The sequence below is a fragment of the Abrus precatorius genome, unplaced genomic scaffold (genome assembly GCF_003935025.1).
Source record: "Abrus precatorius isolate BTA unplaced genomic scaffold, Abrus_2018 Scaffold8, whole genome shotgun sequence".
In the NCBI taxonomy this organism is placed as follows: domain Eukaryota; kingdom Viridiplantae; phylum Streptophyta; class Magnoliopsida; order Fabales; family Fabaceae; genus Abrus; species Abrus precatorius.
This window is the reverse complement of record NW_020874428.1, coordinates 4,033,030-4,050,846: the sequence shown is the minus strand read 5'-3', so window position 1 is coordinate 4,050,846 and position 17,817 is coordinate 4,033,030. Positions and strand designations below refer to the sequence as shown.

The 17,817-nt window shown below is 31.0% G+C and overlaps 1 protein-coding gene across 1 annotated transcript; it reads right to left on the bottom strand.

Moving 5' to 3' along the window:
* Nucleotides 1-2,381: 2,381 nt before the first annotated feature.
* Nucleotides 2,382-7,597, bottom strand: LOC113845947 (histone deacetylase 2). Its single transcript, XM_027473691.1, has 13 exons — nt 7,438-7,597; nt 7,304-7,359; nt 7,069-7,186; nt 6,123-6,185; nt 5,752-5,820; nt 5,513-5,679; nt 5,366-5,430; nt 5,231-5,277; nt 4,127-4,171; nt 3,983-4,033; nt 3,510-3,596; nt 3,310-3,397; nt 2,382-2,852 (listed from the first exon to the last, which is right to left on the bottom strand). Exons 1-13 carry the CDS (start codon nt 7,528-7,530, stop codon nt 2,752-2,754), a joined length of 1,050 nt encoding a protein of 349 aa, XP_027329492.1. The 5' UTR covers nt 7,531-7,597; the 3' UTR covers nt 2,382-2,751.
* Nucleotides 7,598-17,817: the final 10,220 nt, after the last annotated feature.

Sequence of the window (17,817 nt, the reverse complement as noted above, 5' to 3'; positions counted from 1 at the left end):
TTACATAACTTGCATTTTAAATTTGGAATAATTTTTTTATTGTAATAAAAGTTTTTCACTTAATCTTATCTAGCTTCTTAAATTACTCTTATAAAATAAAATCATGAAAATTAAACTTTTATTTTTATCATAATTCTTATTATATTTTAATTATTATTTTTTAAGAAAAATTCAAACATGACATAATATTATAATCAATTATTATATACCTTACCTTTTAAAATTTTAAACAGTCTTTATTATTAAAATAAAAGTTTTTTACTCAATCCTATTCATGTACCTTTAATTATTCTTATAAAACAAGATCATCAAATTTAATCTTTTAGGAATCACAAAACACTAATACAATGTGAAAACAAATTATTATTGTATTAGGATAACCTAGGTTCACGAAATATTTGTCTAATAAAAATAAATTATTAGTAAATAAATTTAAGAGCCCATTTAATAAACGAGATAAAACAACATATATTTTATCTGATATATTTTTTTATTTTTTCTTATATTTAACATTTGTTAAACTAAAATATATAATAAGTCTATCATATTATTCCGTTGTAGCATTTTTTTTAATTGACTTAGAAATAGATAAAATATGATAATATAATATATTGTTTTTTATTTTAATATGCATCAAATATAAAATAAAATAAAATATTTTAATTTAATTATTATACTTTATCACTTCTACTTGTCATGTCCAAAAAATGAATTTTGACGATTTGTTTAGTGGATATGATATAAAATGAAGATAAAATATTATTTTATTTTATTTTTATGTTTATTTAATTAAATAAAACTTGATAAATCTATTGCCAAGCTGAAGTGGTAATGAATGAAAGATGTGCAGTTAAAATACTAGTTAATTGACAATTATAACATGAATCAACAATTTTGTTCACAACACTAGTTACCTGGCAAGAATGTTCCTTGACTTGCTTATGATCCCTGTTCCTCGCAACTTCTACTGATTGAGACCGCGGACCTCATTGTATTGTATAATCCGGATTCGGATCCCCTACAGTGAATTTTTCCTGCAATTACTACAGTTAGTAATCTCAACCGATAACATATAATTTTTTAAAATAAAATAATATAATTAAAAAATAAATGAAAAAAGATGAAATAGCAGGATGTGCACATACAGAACATGAATTATTTAGGAGTCTATAAAAAGAATAATTCATTCACCAATTGTCTTAAGATTTTTGAGTTGCATTGTGGTGTTTTATTTTTGAAAAACTTCTCATTCCTTATCTCCCCTCTCTAATAGAGCTGGCTTCTCATTACATTGTGGTGTTTTACTTGAGAGGCTTCTCTTCCACATGCATGGCTTCTCATTTCTTATCTCCTTTCTCTAATATAGTTGGATCAATCAGTTGATCGGTTTAGTCGAGTAGATGAACTCTGAAAGATAACTAGTGACATCCACATACAAAAGGTGTGGAGTTTAAAATATATCATTGACTGAATGATAGTCCATGTAGAAAAAAACAAGAGTTATTTTAGTGTAGACCATGCATGTGGAAGAGAGCAGGAGAAAGAAACTTCTACAGCAGAAAAAGTCATTTTCACATAGGATATAACATGAACTAATTAGAAGTCTATAAAAAAATGACCTATACACTATTGCCTTAAAATTTTTTGGTTAGGTCGTGGTGTCTTATTTAAGAGGTTCCTCCTTTCTTATCTCTTCTCCCTAACACCAAATTCGAATAATTCTTACATTGATAAATTTCCTTTAATATATTGACTTTTCTAATAATAATAATAATTCATTTGCTAAAAGAATCACGAGTTGGTATCTGTTGCTTCTTACATGGTAGATAATGATAATATAAATATGACTATAATGTAATAAATAATATTCATAACTTAAAGAAAAGCCTTTTCTTTCCCTTTCTAACGGAAAGTTTTAAATTCATGAATAAAATGTGGCACCCTCACATTAAGTAATACTTCGATCTTGTACGGTGTATAAATATTTTCTACTTGAATTTTTATTCATGTTTCATTTCAGACAAAATTTACTCCTTATAAAATTTGTCTTATTTCAACTAATGAAGAATTTCAGACCAAAATAATAATAATAAACAAAGAATAATAAGCTTGACAAACCACCCCCCCTCCCCCAAAAAAAAATTCTTGTTTGGATTGCTTGATAGAAAGTGTAAGCTGTCTCAAGATTCAGTGCAACCCTTTGAATAGCAAATTCAATTCACATAAAGACTTCATGAAAACCCCCCACTATCGAACCCATTTAATTTTATACTACTACAGGGATATCTAGTCGACTTTCCGTAGCAAATGATCTTTCACTCTAATAAGGTAGAAGAGAGCACACTTTTGACTTTAACAGGGACTTTTATCATTAATTTGCCACCAACCGTATTAAACTGCCACTCAAATGTTTTACTGAATTCAATGCACAATATTGTTGAACACATCTCACACAGGTGATGAAGTAGATAGAATACGCACAGATATCTTAGTCCACGTTGTCACCCCTATTGAAGTTACACGTGCAAATACATAATTTACAACTTATTTACCTATATAATATACTTGCATTTACAGACATGTTACAACTCATATATATATATATATATATAGAGAGAGAGAGAGAGAGAGAGAGAGTATACATTAAAGTTTCCACTAACATGTAAACTTTCTAACTAGATACTTCAAGGTCTGCAAAGTGTAAACTCTTATAACGGATAATGGACCATTTCACGGAAGAGCAAGAGCAATTTACGTAGTCTTTTGATCTGCGCTTGTTTCTATTAAGCATTTCTTTGAAAGATTGACTATTGAGTCTGCAATGACTCTAGCACTGGACTTCATGTAACCACCTGAAACATTGAATAACAAATATAGCCAACCTGATAAACAGAAAATGATTCAAGAAAGTTTCCAATAAAGCTTTGTCACATGGATCGGTTGAGAATGTAGCTAATTTCCACAATTAGTTACCTAGAACCCCTCTAAATTGAGGCATAATTGCTCACGCAGAACACGGAAAAATAAGGTTAGATATAACTATTACGAATATTTCATTTTATAATCCAAATGTTAAATAAAACATAACAAAAACGATTGAATATGCCTTATTTTTATAACTGAATAGTCACGTTCTAATGTCATCAAGTAATGTTATTTTGATCATATATATAAGGGAATCGAAGTTTCTAAAAAGCTTTCAATATAACAGCGTTAAAAGAATAATGATAACATGGCTTTTCAATACTGTATCTTCCGAGACGAAGATTGTCCCATAGGATCACATGATTGAGAGAAACAATAGCAAACCTGAAGTGAGCATGATGATAGGAATGTTCTTATCTCGAGCAAACTGAAAAACTTTTTCATCTCTAAGGGCAACTCCGTCAGGACTCACCTGCATGTACAAAATAGCACAAGCACCACCTTGGTGAGTGGTATAGGAATAAACTACATATTATACAAATTTATATTTCAATCCAATATATTGAATCCAAGAATGAGATTACCTTCAACCTTCCTAATGGATCACCTTCTAAGATGTCAGTTCCAGCATTATAAATTACCAACTCAGGGTTAAACCTACGCCCAGCAACCTTGAATCACATTGGCATGAAAAACAAATATAAGTTAAAAGGACCTTAATGTTACTTCGAATATACCTTCTTCAACTGATAAACAATTCTAGAGTCTCTTTAAGGGCATGATTGAGAGTTAGGAGTAGAAGGAAAATGGGAAAGGAAGGGTAGAGATTCAGGGGTTAAGTTGTGGTTTTCCTTTCCCATGTTCTATTTTTAAAATAAAGAAGGGAAAGGTAAGATAAAGTGCATCATGAATAAAATAAACGCTTAATAGAGTTGGATGCTTGGATAAGATATATAAAAGCAAAAATCATATGGATATACAGATGTACCTAATCCTAGTTCTGCAGCAAGTACTCAATACACAAATATTAGAGAATAACAAATGTTCACATTGATACCTGGAGTGCTTCATCTAATTTTTGCAGGTACTCTTCTGTGAGTGTCCCACTCTGAAAGGTAAGGGGGAAAGATATATGAGAAAGTTATAAAGGAAAATCAAAAAACAAATATGTTTCAGGTTTTAACTGATATATTGAATATACCTTCACTTCAACTTTCTGATTAATGTAGTCTCTCGCCTCATAATCCTAATATAGAAGGCAAAAAGGAGTGGCAGAGGATGGTCATAAGTTGGTTTCAAGATGAAAAATTGATGACGACCACATTCATATATGCATATGTTAAACAAAAAGCAAATAACAATTAACTGCTGATAATGGACCATCTTCATATGCAGATTTAGGCCTTTTTTCCTATTATTGGATCAAACAATATTACACCATCATGATGAAGTAGCACCTATTAGAAGGAATTAATGTTTTAATAAACCAATTTCAATATATTTTTCAGCAGAATCATTTGCTGGCTTCCTGCATACTTGATTTACAAGTAAATTACAAATGCAAACAGATAAATTATTAGCATCTTCAGCTTGATATAAATGCCATTTTCTAATATTTAAATAGGTTTCACGACTGGATTTAATGGGAGGTGAGGATTAGACCAATAGATAATTTAGTAGGAAGGGTTAATCATATCAAGGTTAGCCTAATAAACAAGGGTATATAGAAGTTAAATAAACAATGAAGATCAATGACGATGCTAAGAGAAAAAAATAAAATAAATAAAGACCTTGATCAAATGCCCTTTCCACAATTTTGGTTTTTTTTTTTACCACAAAAGCATCATTTGACCATAGCTGACCCACCCAGTAGAAAGAGGCTTTTGTTGTTTATTTTAGAAGGGTAGTACCCAGTGCATGAGGCTCCCACCATGTGGGGTCTAGAACGGGTCAAATATATGGAAAGTGAGTTGCACAAGTGGCGATAATGTTTCTGCAACTAGAACCCATGACCACTAACTCATAAGATAGTCACCTTCCTGATGTACAAAGGCTCACACTCTTTTTAACCAATGGAATGTACGAAAGAAATTGCAATATATGCTTTCATGCCATGCCACAATAGGATAAAAAAGGGCATGCATGATGACTTAAATGTAGGATACAACAACAGGACACTGCAACATGTCAGATGTCAGCCAGCAATGTTGATTGGATGAAGCAAATGCAAAAGAGAGAAACAGAAAAATCATTTCATAAATGGGAAGAAGAAAATCTATAACAAATCCAGGAGCTGATAGCTTACTAAAGGATATATTCCAGGGTTGTACATGTCAAGGATATAGACTCGGCCTGCCATTATGAAGCCCCTAATCCCTATTAGTGAAAATCCTAAAAGATATGAAGTCAATCACCAGAAGGAAAAAAGTTTTGGCCTTACTGTCATGGGCAAAGTCCATTTCATGACCATTTCCTTGATGTGCATCAAGATCAATGATCATCACCCTGAAGATTTTGTGAACAATTTTTGCACAATTGTTAATAGAACGTGCTAACTTGCAAATTTACAAACTAAACATAATAGAACCTTGATATATTCAACCGAACAAAAGCAAAGTGGATGCATAGAGAAATATCTGCATAAGCACAGAATCCGCCTCCTCTCTCTGCAGAGCAGTGATGAAAACCTCCTCCCACATTAATGGCCCATCCTCTCTCCTTTGCAAGTTTTGCAGCCAATATAGTTCCTCCAACCTACCATTAGATTAGGAGTAAGAACAAACTTTCGGAGATCTTAAACAGGCTATATTAAAACAGTTAATTTACCTGCTTCCTGAATGGGAAAAGAACTTTTTGTTGTACAAGACAGTTGGGAATTAATGCCACAGGAGGAACCTATATTTTAGTAATTTATATCAGTGAATAATCTTTAATGTATCAACTGTATAGAGCCTCAGCAAATACATACCCACTACCATACAGAACAATAAAATAATGGAAAAATACACTAAAGAATTCCAGCACAACCATTTCAGCTTCTCTATACTCTACAAAGGCAAGATAAAATTTTATATTAATTTAGACACGTTCTTTAATATAAGTCTTGGGCTCCAAAATAAAAGAAAAGCAAGGAATGATCTGTATAGACAACAAAAGAGTTAATGGCTGCCTCAGGCCAACAAGTAAGTTGTAAGTACCTCAACTATCATAGAAACTTTTGAACTGTCCTTCAGGTTATTCAAGTATGATTCTGAGTGTACCTTCAGAGAAAAGGAAAAGAAAGAAAAAAGGACTTATCACCTGGTACTCTACTTAAATTACATCAATTTAAATCATATTGTCTCCGCATATACTGCAAAAAGGTAAGCAAAACAGTCGATCTGTAAAATTCAGCGATCACAATAGAAGCTACTAAAAAGCAGGACTATTTTCCTTCTTCAGGAGGGTGAGCGGAAAAAAGCATATCCTTGTTCAGAAAAACTTAACAACAGCAAACATGATAGAATCTGTTAAATCACTTCCTTATTTGATCACCCAGGTTAGAGGACATAGGACACAACCAAATCACCAACTCACCATTTCCATTCCTTGTCCCTCAATTAAAAACGAATGATAAGAGTCAGTTTGGATAAATTTCTCAAAAACACAAATAAAATGAATCATAGAAGAAAAATGAATAAAACATCCTACATAAATTAAAATCAATTTCTGCACCTATATATGAAAAAGTTAAACAAGGAAACATGAAAAAGTTGAAGGCGCACAAAATTGATTTTAACTTATGAGAGAAATTTAATTCACTTTACATCCTTCATTATGTTGTTTTCTACATCTATAAGTATTCATTGAGAAATTACCCAAATTGGCTCCAACAAGTAAAGGAGACGTGATTTTAATCAGATTTAGCTTCTCTAAAGTGAGGAGATATGTAAAGTGAGAAACTGAAGGTCTATCCACTCTTCATTTAAATTGGATTATTTTGTAAACATAACTAACTTCAAATCATCGGTGGATTGATACTCACTTTATTATTTTACACTTCTCCTCACTTTAGAGGAGTTAAATCCGATTTGATCAAAACATATACAATTTCCAAAGCCATTTCAAGTGGCATTCACTGATTATCTATTACGCAGTGATTACCACTAGAAGATCATCCTTGGAAGCTTCAAGAGGCTCAACGATGCATTTTTTATCAAGAATACCAAGGGAGACGAGGAATCGGCAAATGCGTCCCCATTTAGATGAATCAAACGGATGCCTACACAATAAAAAAACAGTTATGCAACTCCAAAAGTTAGTTAACAATACAACTGCAAAAAGCGCGTTAGTTGCAATAACAGCACAGTGAAATTAACAAGTGCAAAAAATTGCTCACAGTTTCTCTATGCCGAGAAAGGCTATGTCGTAAGACTCGGAGTAGATAAGCGGAACCTGAACGGTGAAAAACCTAAGTCTGAAACGCATAGAAACAGTCGAAGCGCGTAGAGTGCGCGTGTGGTACTCGCTTACCTTAGACGGAGAGACATCGAAGTAGAGCTTGCTTGAGAGGATGCGGTTGCGCCTAAGAGCCTCGGCGTTGTTCGCTGAAGAAGACGACAACATCGGTAACGACAGTTGACGGCGATGGTTCCGGCGGAAAATCGGAGAGAATTTGAGTTTGACGGTGCCAGCAAAGGTGACGCGCAATAAAACAATGGACGAGCCACCGAGATACTTACTGAGTCGACTCGGTAACCATTTTTGGGATAATCGGCCACTCACCTTGCTTAACTCGGACAGCAGATACATTTACCACTTGGAAATGGAATAATCCACGTGTCGAGTATCGGATTTGGAAGGAAGAATCCGCTTTTTTACAATAATAGTGCAATTTATAATGTTGATTATTGATTTAGTGTAATTTTAAAAATTTATTAAAAAATAGTGTAAGTAGTATATAGATATTTAATATTTATTTAACGATTTTAATGAATTTATTAAAGTAATTAAATAGTATTTTATTTTAATTCAATTGTAATTTTATTTAAATAGGATGTAGTTTGTAATTATATAAAATTAATCTAAATAATTTTTCAAATTTTAATATAATAAAAAAATGTTAATTAAGATTTCATTAAAATTAAAGTAAAAATTTACATAAATAAAACTATTTTTTATACTATAAATAAAAATTTACTATTTAAAGAGTGAAGAATTCAATTAAACTACTTTCTTTCCTAATTCACTACAAGTAAATTAAGATTAAAATTATCATAAAAAATGATTATGAATTACACTTTTATTGTTCCAATGATTTTATTTTTTTATTTATCTTTTTGTTAATTTCATTTTAAATTTTAAAAATCTAAATTGGTTGCTTAATTTATTATTATTTTATATAAATTTTTATATTTTCTATAAATATCTATTTTTACTTTTTTTCAAGAAATTATCTCCTCAGTGCAAGTTAAATTGAATTATGTACGTGATGTATGCTATTATTGAGACTGTTGCTAAATTTTGTCATTACTTGTTAGGGCATCTTTTTATTATCTTACCGACCAACTATAAAAGTTTACGACCATTGGTTGATTAAATTCTCTAAACCATTAAGAAACAATAATGGATGCATAAATTGATGGAGTGTGACTTTATGATTTGAGTACAAATTGGGCAGCCAAAAAACCAGTGCAAATGCTTTGTTGTCGGTGAGTTGTTTAGTTCTATCCATCATTACTTGTGATTTTCTTCTAACACTTCGTAAGGATTTGAATGTTAATCCTAAGTACAGTGCCATTTTAGCAGCCTGTGACAAGGGTAGTCCTTCACCTTATTTTTGTGCTTATGATAGTTTGTTGTAATGAAAGACTCACTTATTAATTCATTCTAATTTTCTACTAACTTTGCAATTGGTGAAGGAGTTTCATGATACTCCTATTAAGGAACATGTTGATTTCTCATAGACCTACCAAAAGTTGCTATTTTAGTTTTTTTGACACGATTTTAAACAAGTGAAGCAATATGTTCAACATTGTCTGATTAGCCAACAAACTAAATCTTCTCAGTCCTTGTCTTTAGAATTACCCACTTTGTTATCGATTCCTCATTGTATTTAGAAAGATTACTCATTGATTTATAATTGGCCTTTCTTTAGTCCAAAGGTATATGGTCATTATGGTCTTTATTGATTAGTTGTCTAAATATGCTCATTTAATTCCACTCAAAATTGCCTTTACTAGTGTTACTATGGCAAATCAATTTTGTTTAAATCTCAAAGTACCTTTGTTATTTTGTCTTTGATTATTCTCGCAATTGGTTTTAGTTACTTTTATGGAAAAAAAATTTGGTATAACTTAATATGTCAAACTATTGTCGATATGACCCTACATCAGGTGGTGTATGACTGGCCTCCTCTTAGCTTAATTTGTGGTCCTTACAAGGGTTTACCTATTGAGATTGCACAATGTTGGAACAAAGAGATGTGGTGTAGCCACCCTCTAATGCAATCTTACAAGGGCCCAAAACCGCATTAAATAGTCAATTGATCATAACTGGGTGGATGTGGAATTTTAGCTTGAAGATATGGTTTGTCAAGTTGCAATCATATAGGCAACCCAATTTGTGCTCCACGGTTACTAGAAATTGGGTCTATGAGTTTTTGTCCTTTTTTGGTAATTGAACGTATTGGGTTCGTGCTTATTAGTTGCTATAACCACCCATTACTTGTGTTCATTCTATTTTTCATGTTTTTTTGCTTAAGAAATATGTGTGATTTCACTTAGCAGTATTTTTCTCTACCTTTGGACATAGTTGCGAATGGTTCATAACTCATTCCCTTAGGGTGTTAGACTTATGAGAAAATTTTTGCAACAAGGACATTGGGTTTATTAAGTTCTTATCCAATAGGATCATTTACTTAGTTCTCAGTATCTTTTATGAAACAACATGTTCCATCATTTAACCTTGGAGACAAGGTCAATTTTAAGGGAAGGGGTATCAATATGAGCTTAGGGAGCACAACAGAATATGAGGCTCATGGGGGATAGGTGGTGCATGATCCTATTGATGCAATAACTAAATTTGCCAAGCTAAGGCACAACACTCGTGAGAAGTACAAAATGTGAAAATTGTGGACCAACATAAAAAGGAAATGAGAGCATATAATGATTAGAAAATTAAGGAAAATAGGTTGGATAGTATTTTTTGAATATTTCCTTTATTTTTCTTCTTTCTTTGCATTTAGCTAATCTCATGCTATAAGTTTGGATGTCTCTCTTTTTTCTTCTCTTTTGATACTCTTTAGAATGCTTTCGACCACTGTTACTAGTTTTATTAATATTTAGATAAAAAATTTTACATTATTTTGTATTTGTTATTGTTATATATCACTAAGAACTATATTACAATAGTGTTTGTGTTTATGATGAAGGAGAGTAAAATAGTGAAGGTGGAGAGGTTAGTAGATCAAAAGATAGAGACAATGTAGTCACTATTGGTAAAGATTGATATCATGAAGAAGATACACTAGTCACCAGAGGAGAAATCATGAACATGGAGAAAGAAAGTTGGCAGAAGAGGATTAAAATGATAGGAACTAAGATGATGAATTTTGGGTTCAAAGAACTTGTTAAAGTATATACACTATGCAGAAGCACGAGATTAAAATCAATTGAAGAATTATGAGAAGTAAAATGAAATGATAACAATACATTTTCACTAAGAAGAGAGAGTATAAAAATCCTCTTATAGTGATGAGGATAAAAACAAAGAAGAAAACTCTCTTAAAGAAAAAAACAAAGATAAACAATGAACTAATGATGTAAAAACTAATAATTCAACTCCTATTTATATAAGATACAAATGAATTAAAACCAATAAATGAATTAGAAGTTAATATGAAACTAAAGTCAAGACCATTGGTTTCAATGGTAGAAAATAAAGTGAAATTTTAGTCATCCACTTAATAATCTCCACCTTGACTCAAATTCAACTAATTGTTCATCATCATGTCTTCAAACACAGTAAAGACCAACTAAATTTGAGCAATGTTGAAACTTGACATTTAGAAGAGGCTTAATAAGCATATTTGCTGAATTTTTGGGCATATGGATCTTTTTCATTATAACTTTACCAACACCTAACACTATCTCAAATAGAGTGATATTTTATATCAATGTGTTTGATCTTTTCGTAATAACAATTGTTCTTGGTAAATGAATAGCAATCTAGTTGTAACACCCCGAATTTTGTAATAATATTTTGATTATTAATATAAATGCATGGATTGCTACTTGAATGTGCGTTTAACTTATGTGGTGATGTTGATATGTATATAAATATATATAGATGTGTATATATGTGTATATTACGGTTGAAATGTGAATGTGAACTTGTGATTAAGCTGGAATTGATTGGAAACATAGGTTAGTGTTTACTGCAAGGACATTCTTACTGTAGCGCAAAGGCCTCAAGAGGTGGGGGTGCCTGAGAGGATCTCGCTGTAGTGAAATTGTACAGAAATCAGAGTGCAATTTAGTCTAATATTTTCGCTGTAACGAGAAAGGGTCTCGCTGTAGTGAGAATATTGCGATTCCTAAGGTATTTGAGGGATTTAGGGTTTAGGAAACTCATTTATGATTCTTTCTCTTCATCCTTCTTTCGATTCTCTCCACCCTTAACCCATTTTCACTGATTCAATTGCCTCAACTTTGTACGCTAGATTGAAGGTTAGAATCATGTTTAGCACGTTTGGAAGTAAGTTTTAAGAGTTAGGGTTTTGGTTTTTCATCCCTTTCTTCGTTATCTCGAATTCTCATGGAGATTTTTCATATGTTTAGGACAAAGCACTGTGTGGAGAAGGTTTTTTATCGTTATTTCGTATTAGGTCTTCATTCTGAGGTAAAGGAAACTCTACCCTATCTCATTGTACTTAGAATTTGTTTATTGTGTTATGTATTGCAATGTGATTAGGATAAAATGTAGGATAATGTGTATTTGATGAGAATGATTTGATTGTGATTGGATTTTGATGAAAATTTAGTGTGAAATATAATGTGATTGATTATATGTGTTGACATGCCATTGGTTGATGATGAATAATATGAAATAGGAGAGAATATATGTGAATAACATGTTAAGTGTGATTGTTGTTGTATTTGAAAATATTGAAAACTATGAATGGTTACAACAATACACTTGGGGTGTGGAAGATGGGCGGTAGAAATACCTTGAGAAAGAGAGGATGGTGGTAACACCAACAGTGAGCGTGGGTGCACCACAGGCAACACACTCTCCTCCTGACTCGGTCTCTGACTAACACTTTTGCTAAGGGGCCTGTGATCGCACACGTTGTATCTGTGAGGTGGAGATTAACCGGTGACTATTCATGGTGTGAAACTGAGTAAGTCCCTAAAGTTGAGGGCATCAAGAAATTGTGATCACAGTGTCACAGTGAGCGTGACTAACATGTAGTGAGTACAAGTGAGTGTGTATATGCATTGTTTGATAGTGCAGTGAGCGCACCTGTATGTGAATTTGAGTGAAATGTTAAAAAGTATTAGTTCATGTTTGTTTGATGCATGATTTGAATTATGTTAGTAAATGTGTCAAAAACATGCAAGGTGAGTCTTTGTGCTTGTGTGTGATAGTATAGAGTACTCATCCTTACCTATTTTTAGGTGACCAAGACGATCAATACCAGACTTAATGAAGGAGATGGATGAAACTGCTATAGGACTTAGGAAACTTTTTTTTTAAATGTATTTATTATGTCCTATAGTAATGATTTGATTCAAACTTGTAATCCTCCCATATTTTGAAATACTCATTGGAATATTGCATTTGAAACAAATTGAATGAAAATTTTATCATTGTTATCCCTTTATGAATTGTGAAAATGATTATTTGAAAATAATTAAGGTGTTACACTAGCTATCACACAACACAATAAGAGAATCTTGTGCTAGACCAAGTTCATTGACCAAACTTCAAAGCCAAAAAGCCTTTTTCACACACTCTGTCACTGTAAAATATCCTGCTTCATTCATAGATAATGTAGCAATAAAGTGAAGTGTTGCTTCCCAATTAATAGTACTATTATAGAGAGTAAAGATATAACAAAAAAGTGATCCTCTCTAGTCAAGATCACTACCATAGTCCGAATCAACAAAACATATAACATCATTACTTGTAATCTTGCTTTTGTCAAATACCAAGCCAATATTAAAAGTAACTTTTAGATACTGAAAAAATTCATTTTATAGCAATCCAATGATCCTTCCAAGATTATACACATACCAATTGATCATGCTAATTACATATGTTAAATCAGGTCTAGTGACACCATTACATGTATAAGGTTACCAATTGCACTACCATAAGGAATGTGTGACATATGGTCTTTCTCTTTATTTGTCTATGGGCAAAGATTTAAAGATAACTTGAAATTTGTAGCAAAAAGATTAGAAACATGTTTACAATTGTTCATGTTAAAACTTTCAAGTACTCTTTTAATATATTTCTTTTGTGATAAGAATAATTTTCTTACTTGACAATCCTTGTGAATCTCCATACCAAAAATCTCCTTAGTTGCGCTTGATTTCTTCATATCAAACTCATTACTAAGTTAAGTTTCCAACTTCTTGATCAAGGGCTTGTCACGTTATGCATTCAACATATCATCAACATAAAGTAACAAGTATATAAGATTGACTTGAATTTTTTTTGAAATAGACATAATCATTAAACTGACTTCAAGAATAACCTTGTCCAATCATAAAGGAATCAAATCTTTTATACCATTGTCGAAGAGATTGTTTAAAGCCATATAAAAATTTCTTGAATGGACAAACTAAATGTTCCTTATCAGGAACAACAAATCTCTTAAGCTACTCCATATAGATTTTTTCTTCTAGCTCTCCATGTTAAAAAGTTGTCTTACATCAAGTTGCTCCAATTTTAAGTTAAATAAAATAACAAAAGTAAGCAAAACACATATAGAAGTATGATGAACAACAAGTGAGAAAATCTCATTAAAGTTAATACCTTTCTTCTGACCAAAGCCGTTCAAACTAACCACAATTTGCATATAAGATCTTCAACCCCGAGAATGTCTTATTTTCTTTTATAGACCCATTTATATCTTAATGACTGCTTGCCTTCAAGAAGCTTTGTTAAAAACTAAGTACTGTTCTTATGAAGACTTAATTTCTTTATTCGTAGTTACTAGCCGTTTTGAAGAATTAGCATAAGAAATAACTTCAGTATAGTTGGTCGGTTTAATAATATCATTTACTTTCTGTGCAATGGACAATGCATGAACAGTTAAATTATTATCAACGCATCTAAATAACCTTTTAATTTGTCTTCTTAGTCTATCTTGGGCAATAAGACACTCTTCTTCTTACTGCTGAATAAGAGAATTAGCAATTTCACCATGAGCACTACCATGAACATTAATGCTGGACTCATTAGTAAAAGAAAATGAAACATCGATATTAGGAACTCCATATTCAATTCCAACTCCATCTTATCATTAATACATTGCAAATTACTTGTATTACTAGGAGAAATCATGAAAGATTGGTGTCCAAAAGTCAATAATGCATCCTCATTAAAAATTACATTTCTACTAAAGATTAATTTTCATGACTTAGGTTCATAACACCATAAGCGATATCCTTTAGACTCAGATGCATACCCAAGAAATATGCACTTAACAACTCTCAGAGCTAATTTACCATCATTGACATAAGCATATGCAAAACATCTAAAAATTCTCAAATTAGAATAGTTAATAGGATTACCCAACTAAATTTCTTCTAAAACTTTAAAATTAAGTGATTTGTTGAGAACGACTGACTAAGTAACAAGTAGTAGATAATACCTAAGCCTAAACTTCACTCGATGTCATAACCCAACATTTGATAGCATACAACAAGTTTTTTTAAGTATACTCTTGGTCATGCGTTTAGGAACACCATTTCGCTGGGGGTTTACTTGTAATGGTTTTATGTCTAACAATATCATACTCTACATAGAACTCATTAAAGTTACTTTCACAAAATTCTAAGTCATTATTTATTCTAAGTTTCTTAACATTTTTTCCTATTTAAACTTCATTAAGAGTTTCTCACTTCTGAAAAGTGGGAAAGACCTCATTTTTATACTTTAGAAAGTAAACTCGAACCTTACCAGAAAAATCATTAATAGTAGTCATGATGTAGTGATTTCCTTCGTGAGATGAAACTTTAAAAGGATCCTAAAGATCAAAGTGAATATTGTCAATAATGTCTTTTGTACGGTAAGTTGCAATAAAGAAACTAATTCTTTTATGCTTCATAAAAATACAATGTCCATAAAACTCCAACTTACTAATGCCATGTTTACCAATACCAAGGCAACCTTGTTTACTCAGGAGATGTATGCCTTTTTCACTCATATGACCTAAGAGTATGTGCCATAATTTGGTGACGTCAGAATAAGACAATGAAGAAGATACAATTGTTGAACCTGTTATAATAGATTCTTGCTTTTAAATAAAGTTCATAAAATACCATCATGAGACTTGATTTAAATTGTAACAATTCCAACAACCTTGCATTAGGCGTCATTATCCATTAAGACAACTCTACTGTCAATAAGTTTAAGAGTGATAAATAAGTCCTTATAAAGACACATGTGAAAAATACATCCAAAATTAAGAATCTATTCAGTTTTATTCTCTTCTCAAAATTACAAATAATAGATCGCTGTCATAATCAATTTCAACACTAGCAACTTTGGTAGGTTGGTGAGGTTTTTTTTTCTTCTCCCTTTTCTTGCTTTTTCTTCAAGATAAAACAATCAGAAATACCATGCCTCAATTGCTTCCAATAACGACAAGTTTTGTGTCATCTAGATTTAGACTTGTAATTTTTGAAACTAGTACCTTTTTTTTCTATAGTTTTGTCTTTCACACTTAAATCTTCATTTTTTTTCTTCAAAATGAACTTTAAGATCAAATTTTTCTTTAGACAATAAATTTGATTTCACATATTCAATGAATAATGTATCATTGTTACCATATAACATTATTATTTTGAAATGTTTAGGTAAATGGTAAGCAGACAATCAACAAATCAATTTTATCTTCATCATTAATTGAAATATCAATATTTGTCATATCCATAACTATAGAATTAAATTTATCAAGATAAGATTGAATAAGAGTACCTATATGCATACAAATAGTATACAAACGCTCTTTAAGACGAAGCTTATTTGCAAGACTTTTCATCATATATAAAAATTCTAATTTGGTTTACTATAGCAGTAGTCTCATTAGCTACTTTATGAAAAACCTTTTTAGACAAGTAAATTTAAATTGTCAAAAACACTTTCTTATCTAACTCGTCCCATTACTCATCAAACAAACTTTTTAACTCTCACTTGAACTCATTACTCATTAAATAACAAAGTTAATTTTGTTATTAAATTTTTTAACATCAAACTTAATAATTGACATAATAGATTTTTAATTAAATAAGAGATTTAATACCACTTGATAAAATATATGCGTTATATAAAAGTACGAGATAAATTTTACGCTAAAAACTTTAAAATTAAAGTTAAATCTAATTTGAATCTTTATTTTATACTTAAATGGATTTGGCCAACACAAATCTAATAAAAAAATGAAAAAATATTGAATGAGTTGAGCATAAATAAATTTAAATTTTTATTTTATTTAAAATTTAAAACTCGAAGATTAGAATTTTCACAAATTGAATCGGACCGAATTAATTGAATCAACCGACTGTACTTGTTCCAAAAAGATGCATGAAATGAGAGCCGTGCACTAAAAATATTTGTTTATATCATAAAATTATAAAAATAACAAATAATTTTGAATTTACATAATTTTATTCTTTTATTTTACTTCCAATCCAAACTGAATATAAGGATTGAGCCAACATTTTTTTCTAATTTACTAGTAAGAAAGAAAGTAGAAAAAGATGGTGTTTTTGGACACATTTTCCTTAATCAAATATGTTGTTCTTCGAAATAATCGTTATCGAAAACTACTTTATGACTGGTTCACGTAATCACGTTCTCTAACGAGTGGTGGTATTCCGTGGGTTTCATTGGGAAGTCTCCATCACCACTCATCAACTTTTCAGTAGTTTTCAACCCCATTAATTCAATACGACATAACACCACTGAACGTAGCAATGTGACCTCAGAACGTGCTCATCATACTTTATATAAAGCCATGTTTATAAATCAATAAAATTTTATCACAATTGTTCAATGTGCTTCATTTTTCATGAAAGAAAAATTACAACAGTTCATCAACGTATGTGGAATGGATTGCGAACTTCTTAATGGGAAAACAAATAAAATTCTTAGCAAAACGTGAACCAACGTTCAAAAAACTTTTGGTTAAAAAATTTAAAATCGTGTTTTCGTTAAGAATATTAAGAGTCTTGCTAACGTTGAAAGAATGTAAAGCTATTAAGGATTACATTAGAAATTTATTAAAAATCACAATAAGTATGTATCTAATAACATTTATTATTTTAATTTCTTAATTAGTTTCTTAATTAATTTTGAATACATTTTAATATAATTTTTAACAAAAAAATTGCAACTTTAATTTCATAACCCATTATATTTATGTATTTTAATTAAAAAGAAAATAAAGAGAGATATTTTTCTTTATCTAACGTTGGGAAAGAGAAGTCTTTTTATACCTCTCTTGCTCAAAAATGTTATTTTGATCAAACATCATGGATGATTAATTGATTAATTAATGTGCAGTGTATGCAAAGCCAAGGCACAGAGAGACATGACGAGGGAAGTATGGTGACATTAATATGTCGTCATCTAAATTGGAACTTATTGGAACTCATAGATTGTGTTCATCGTATT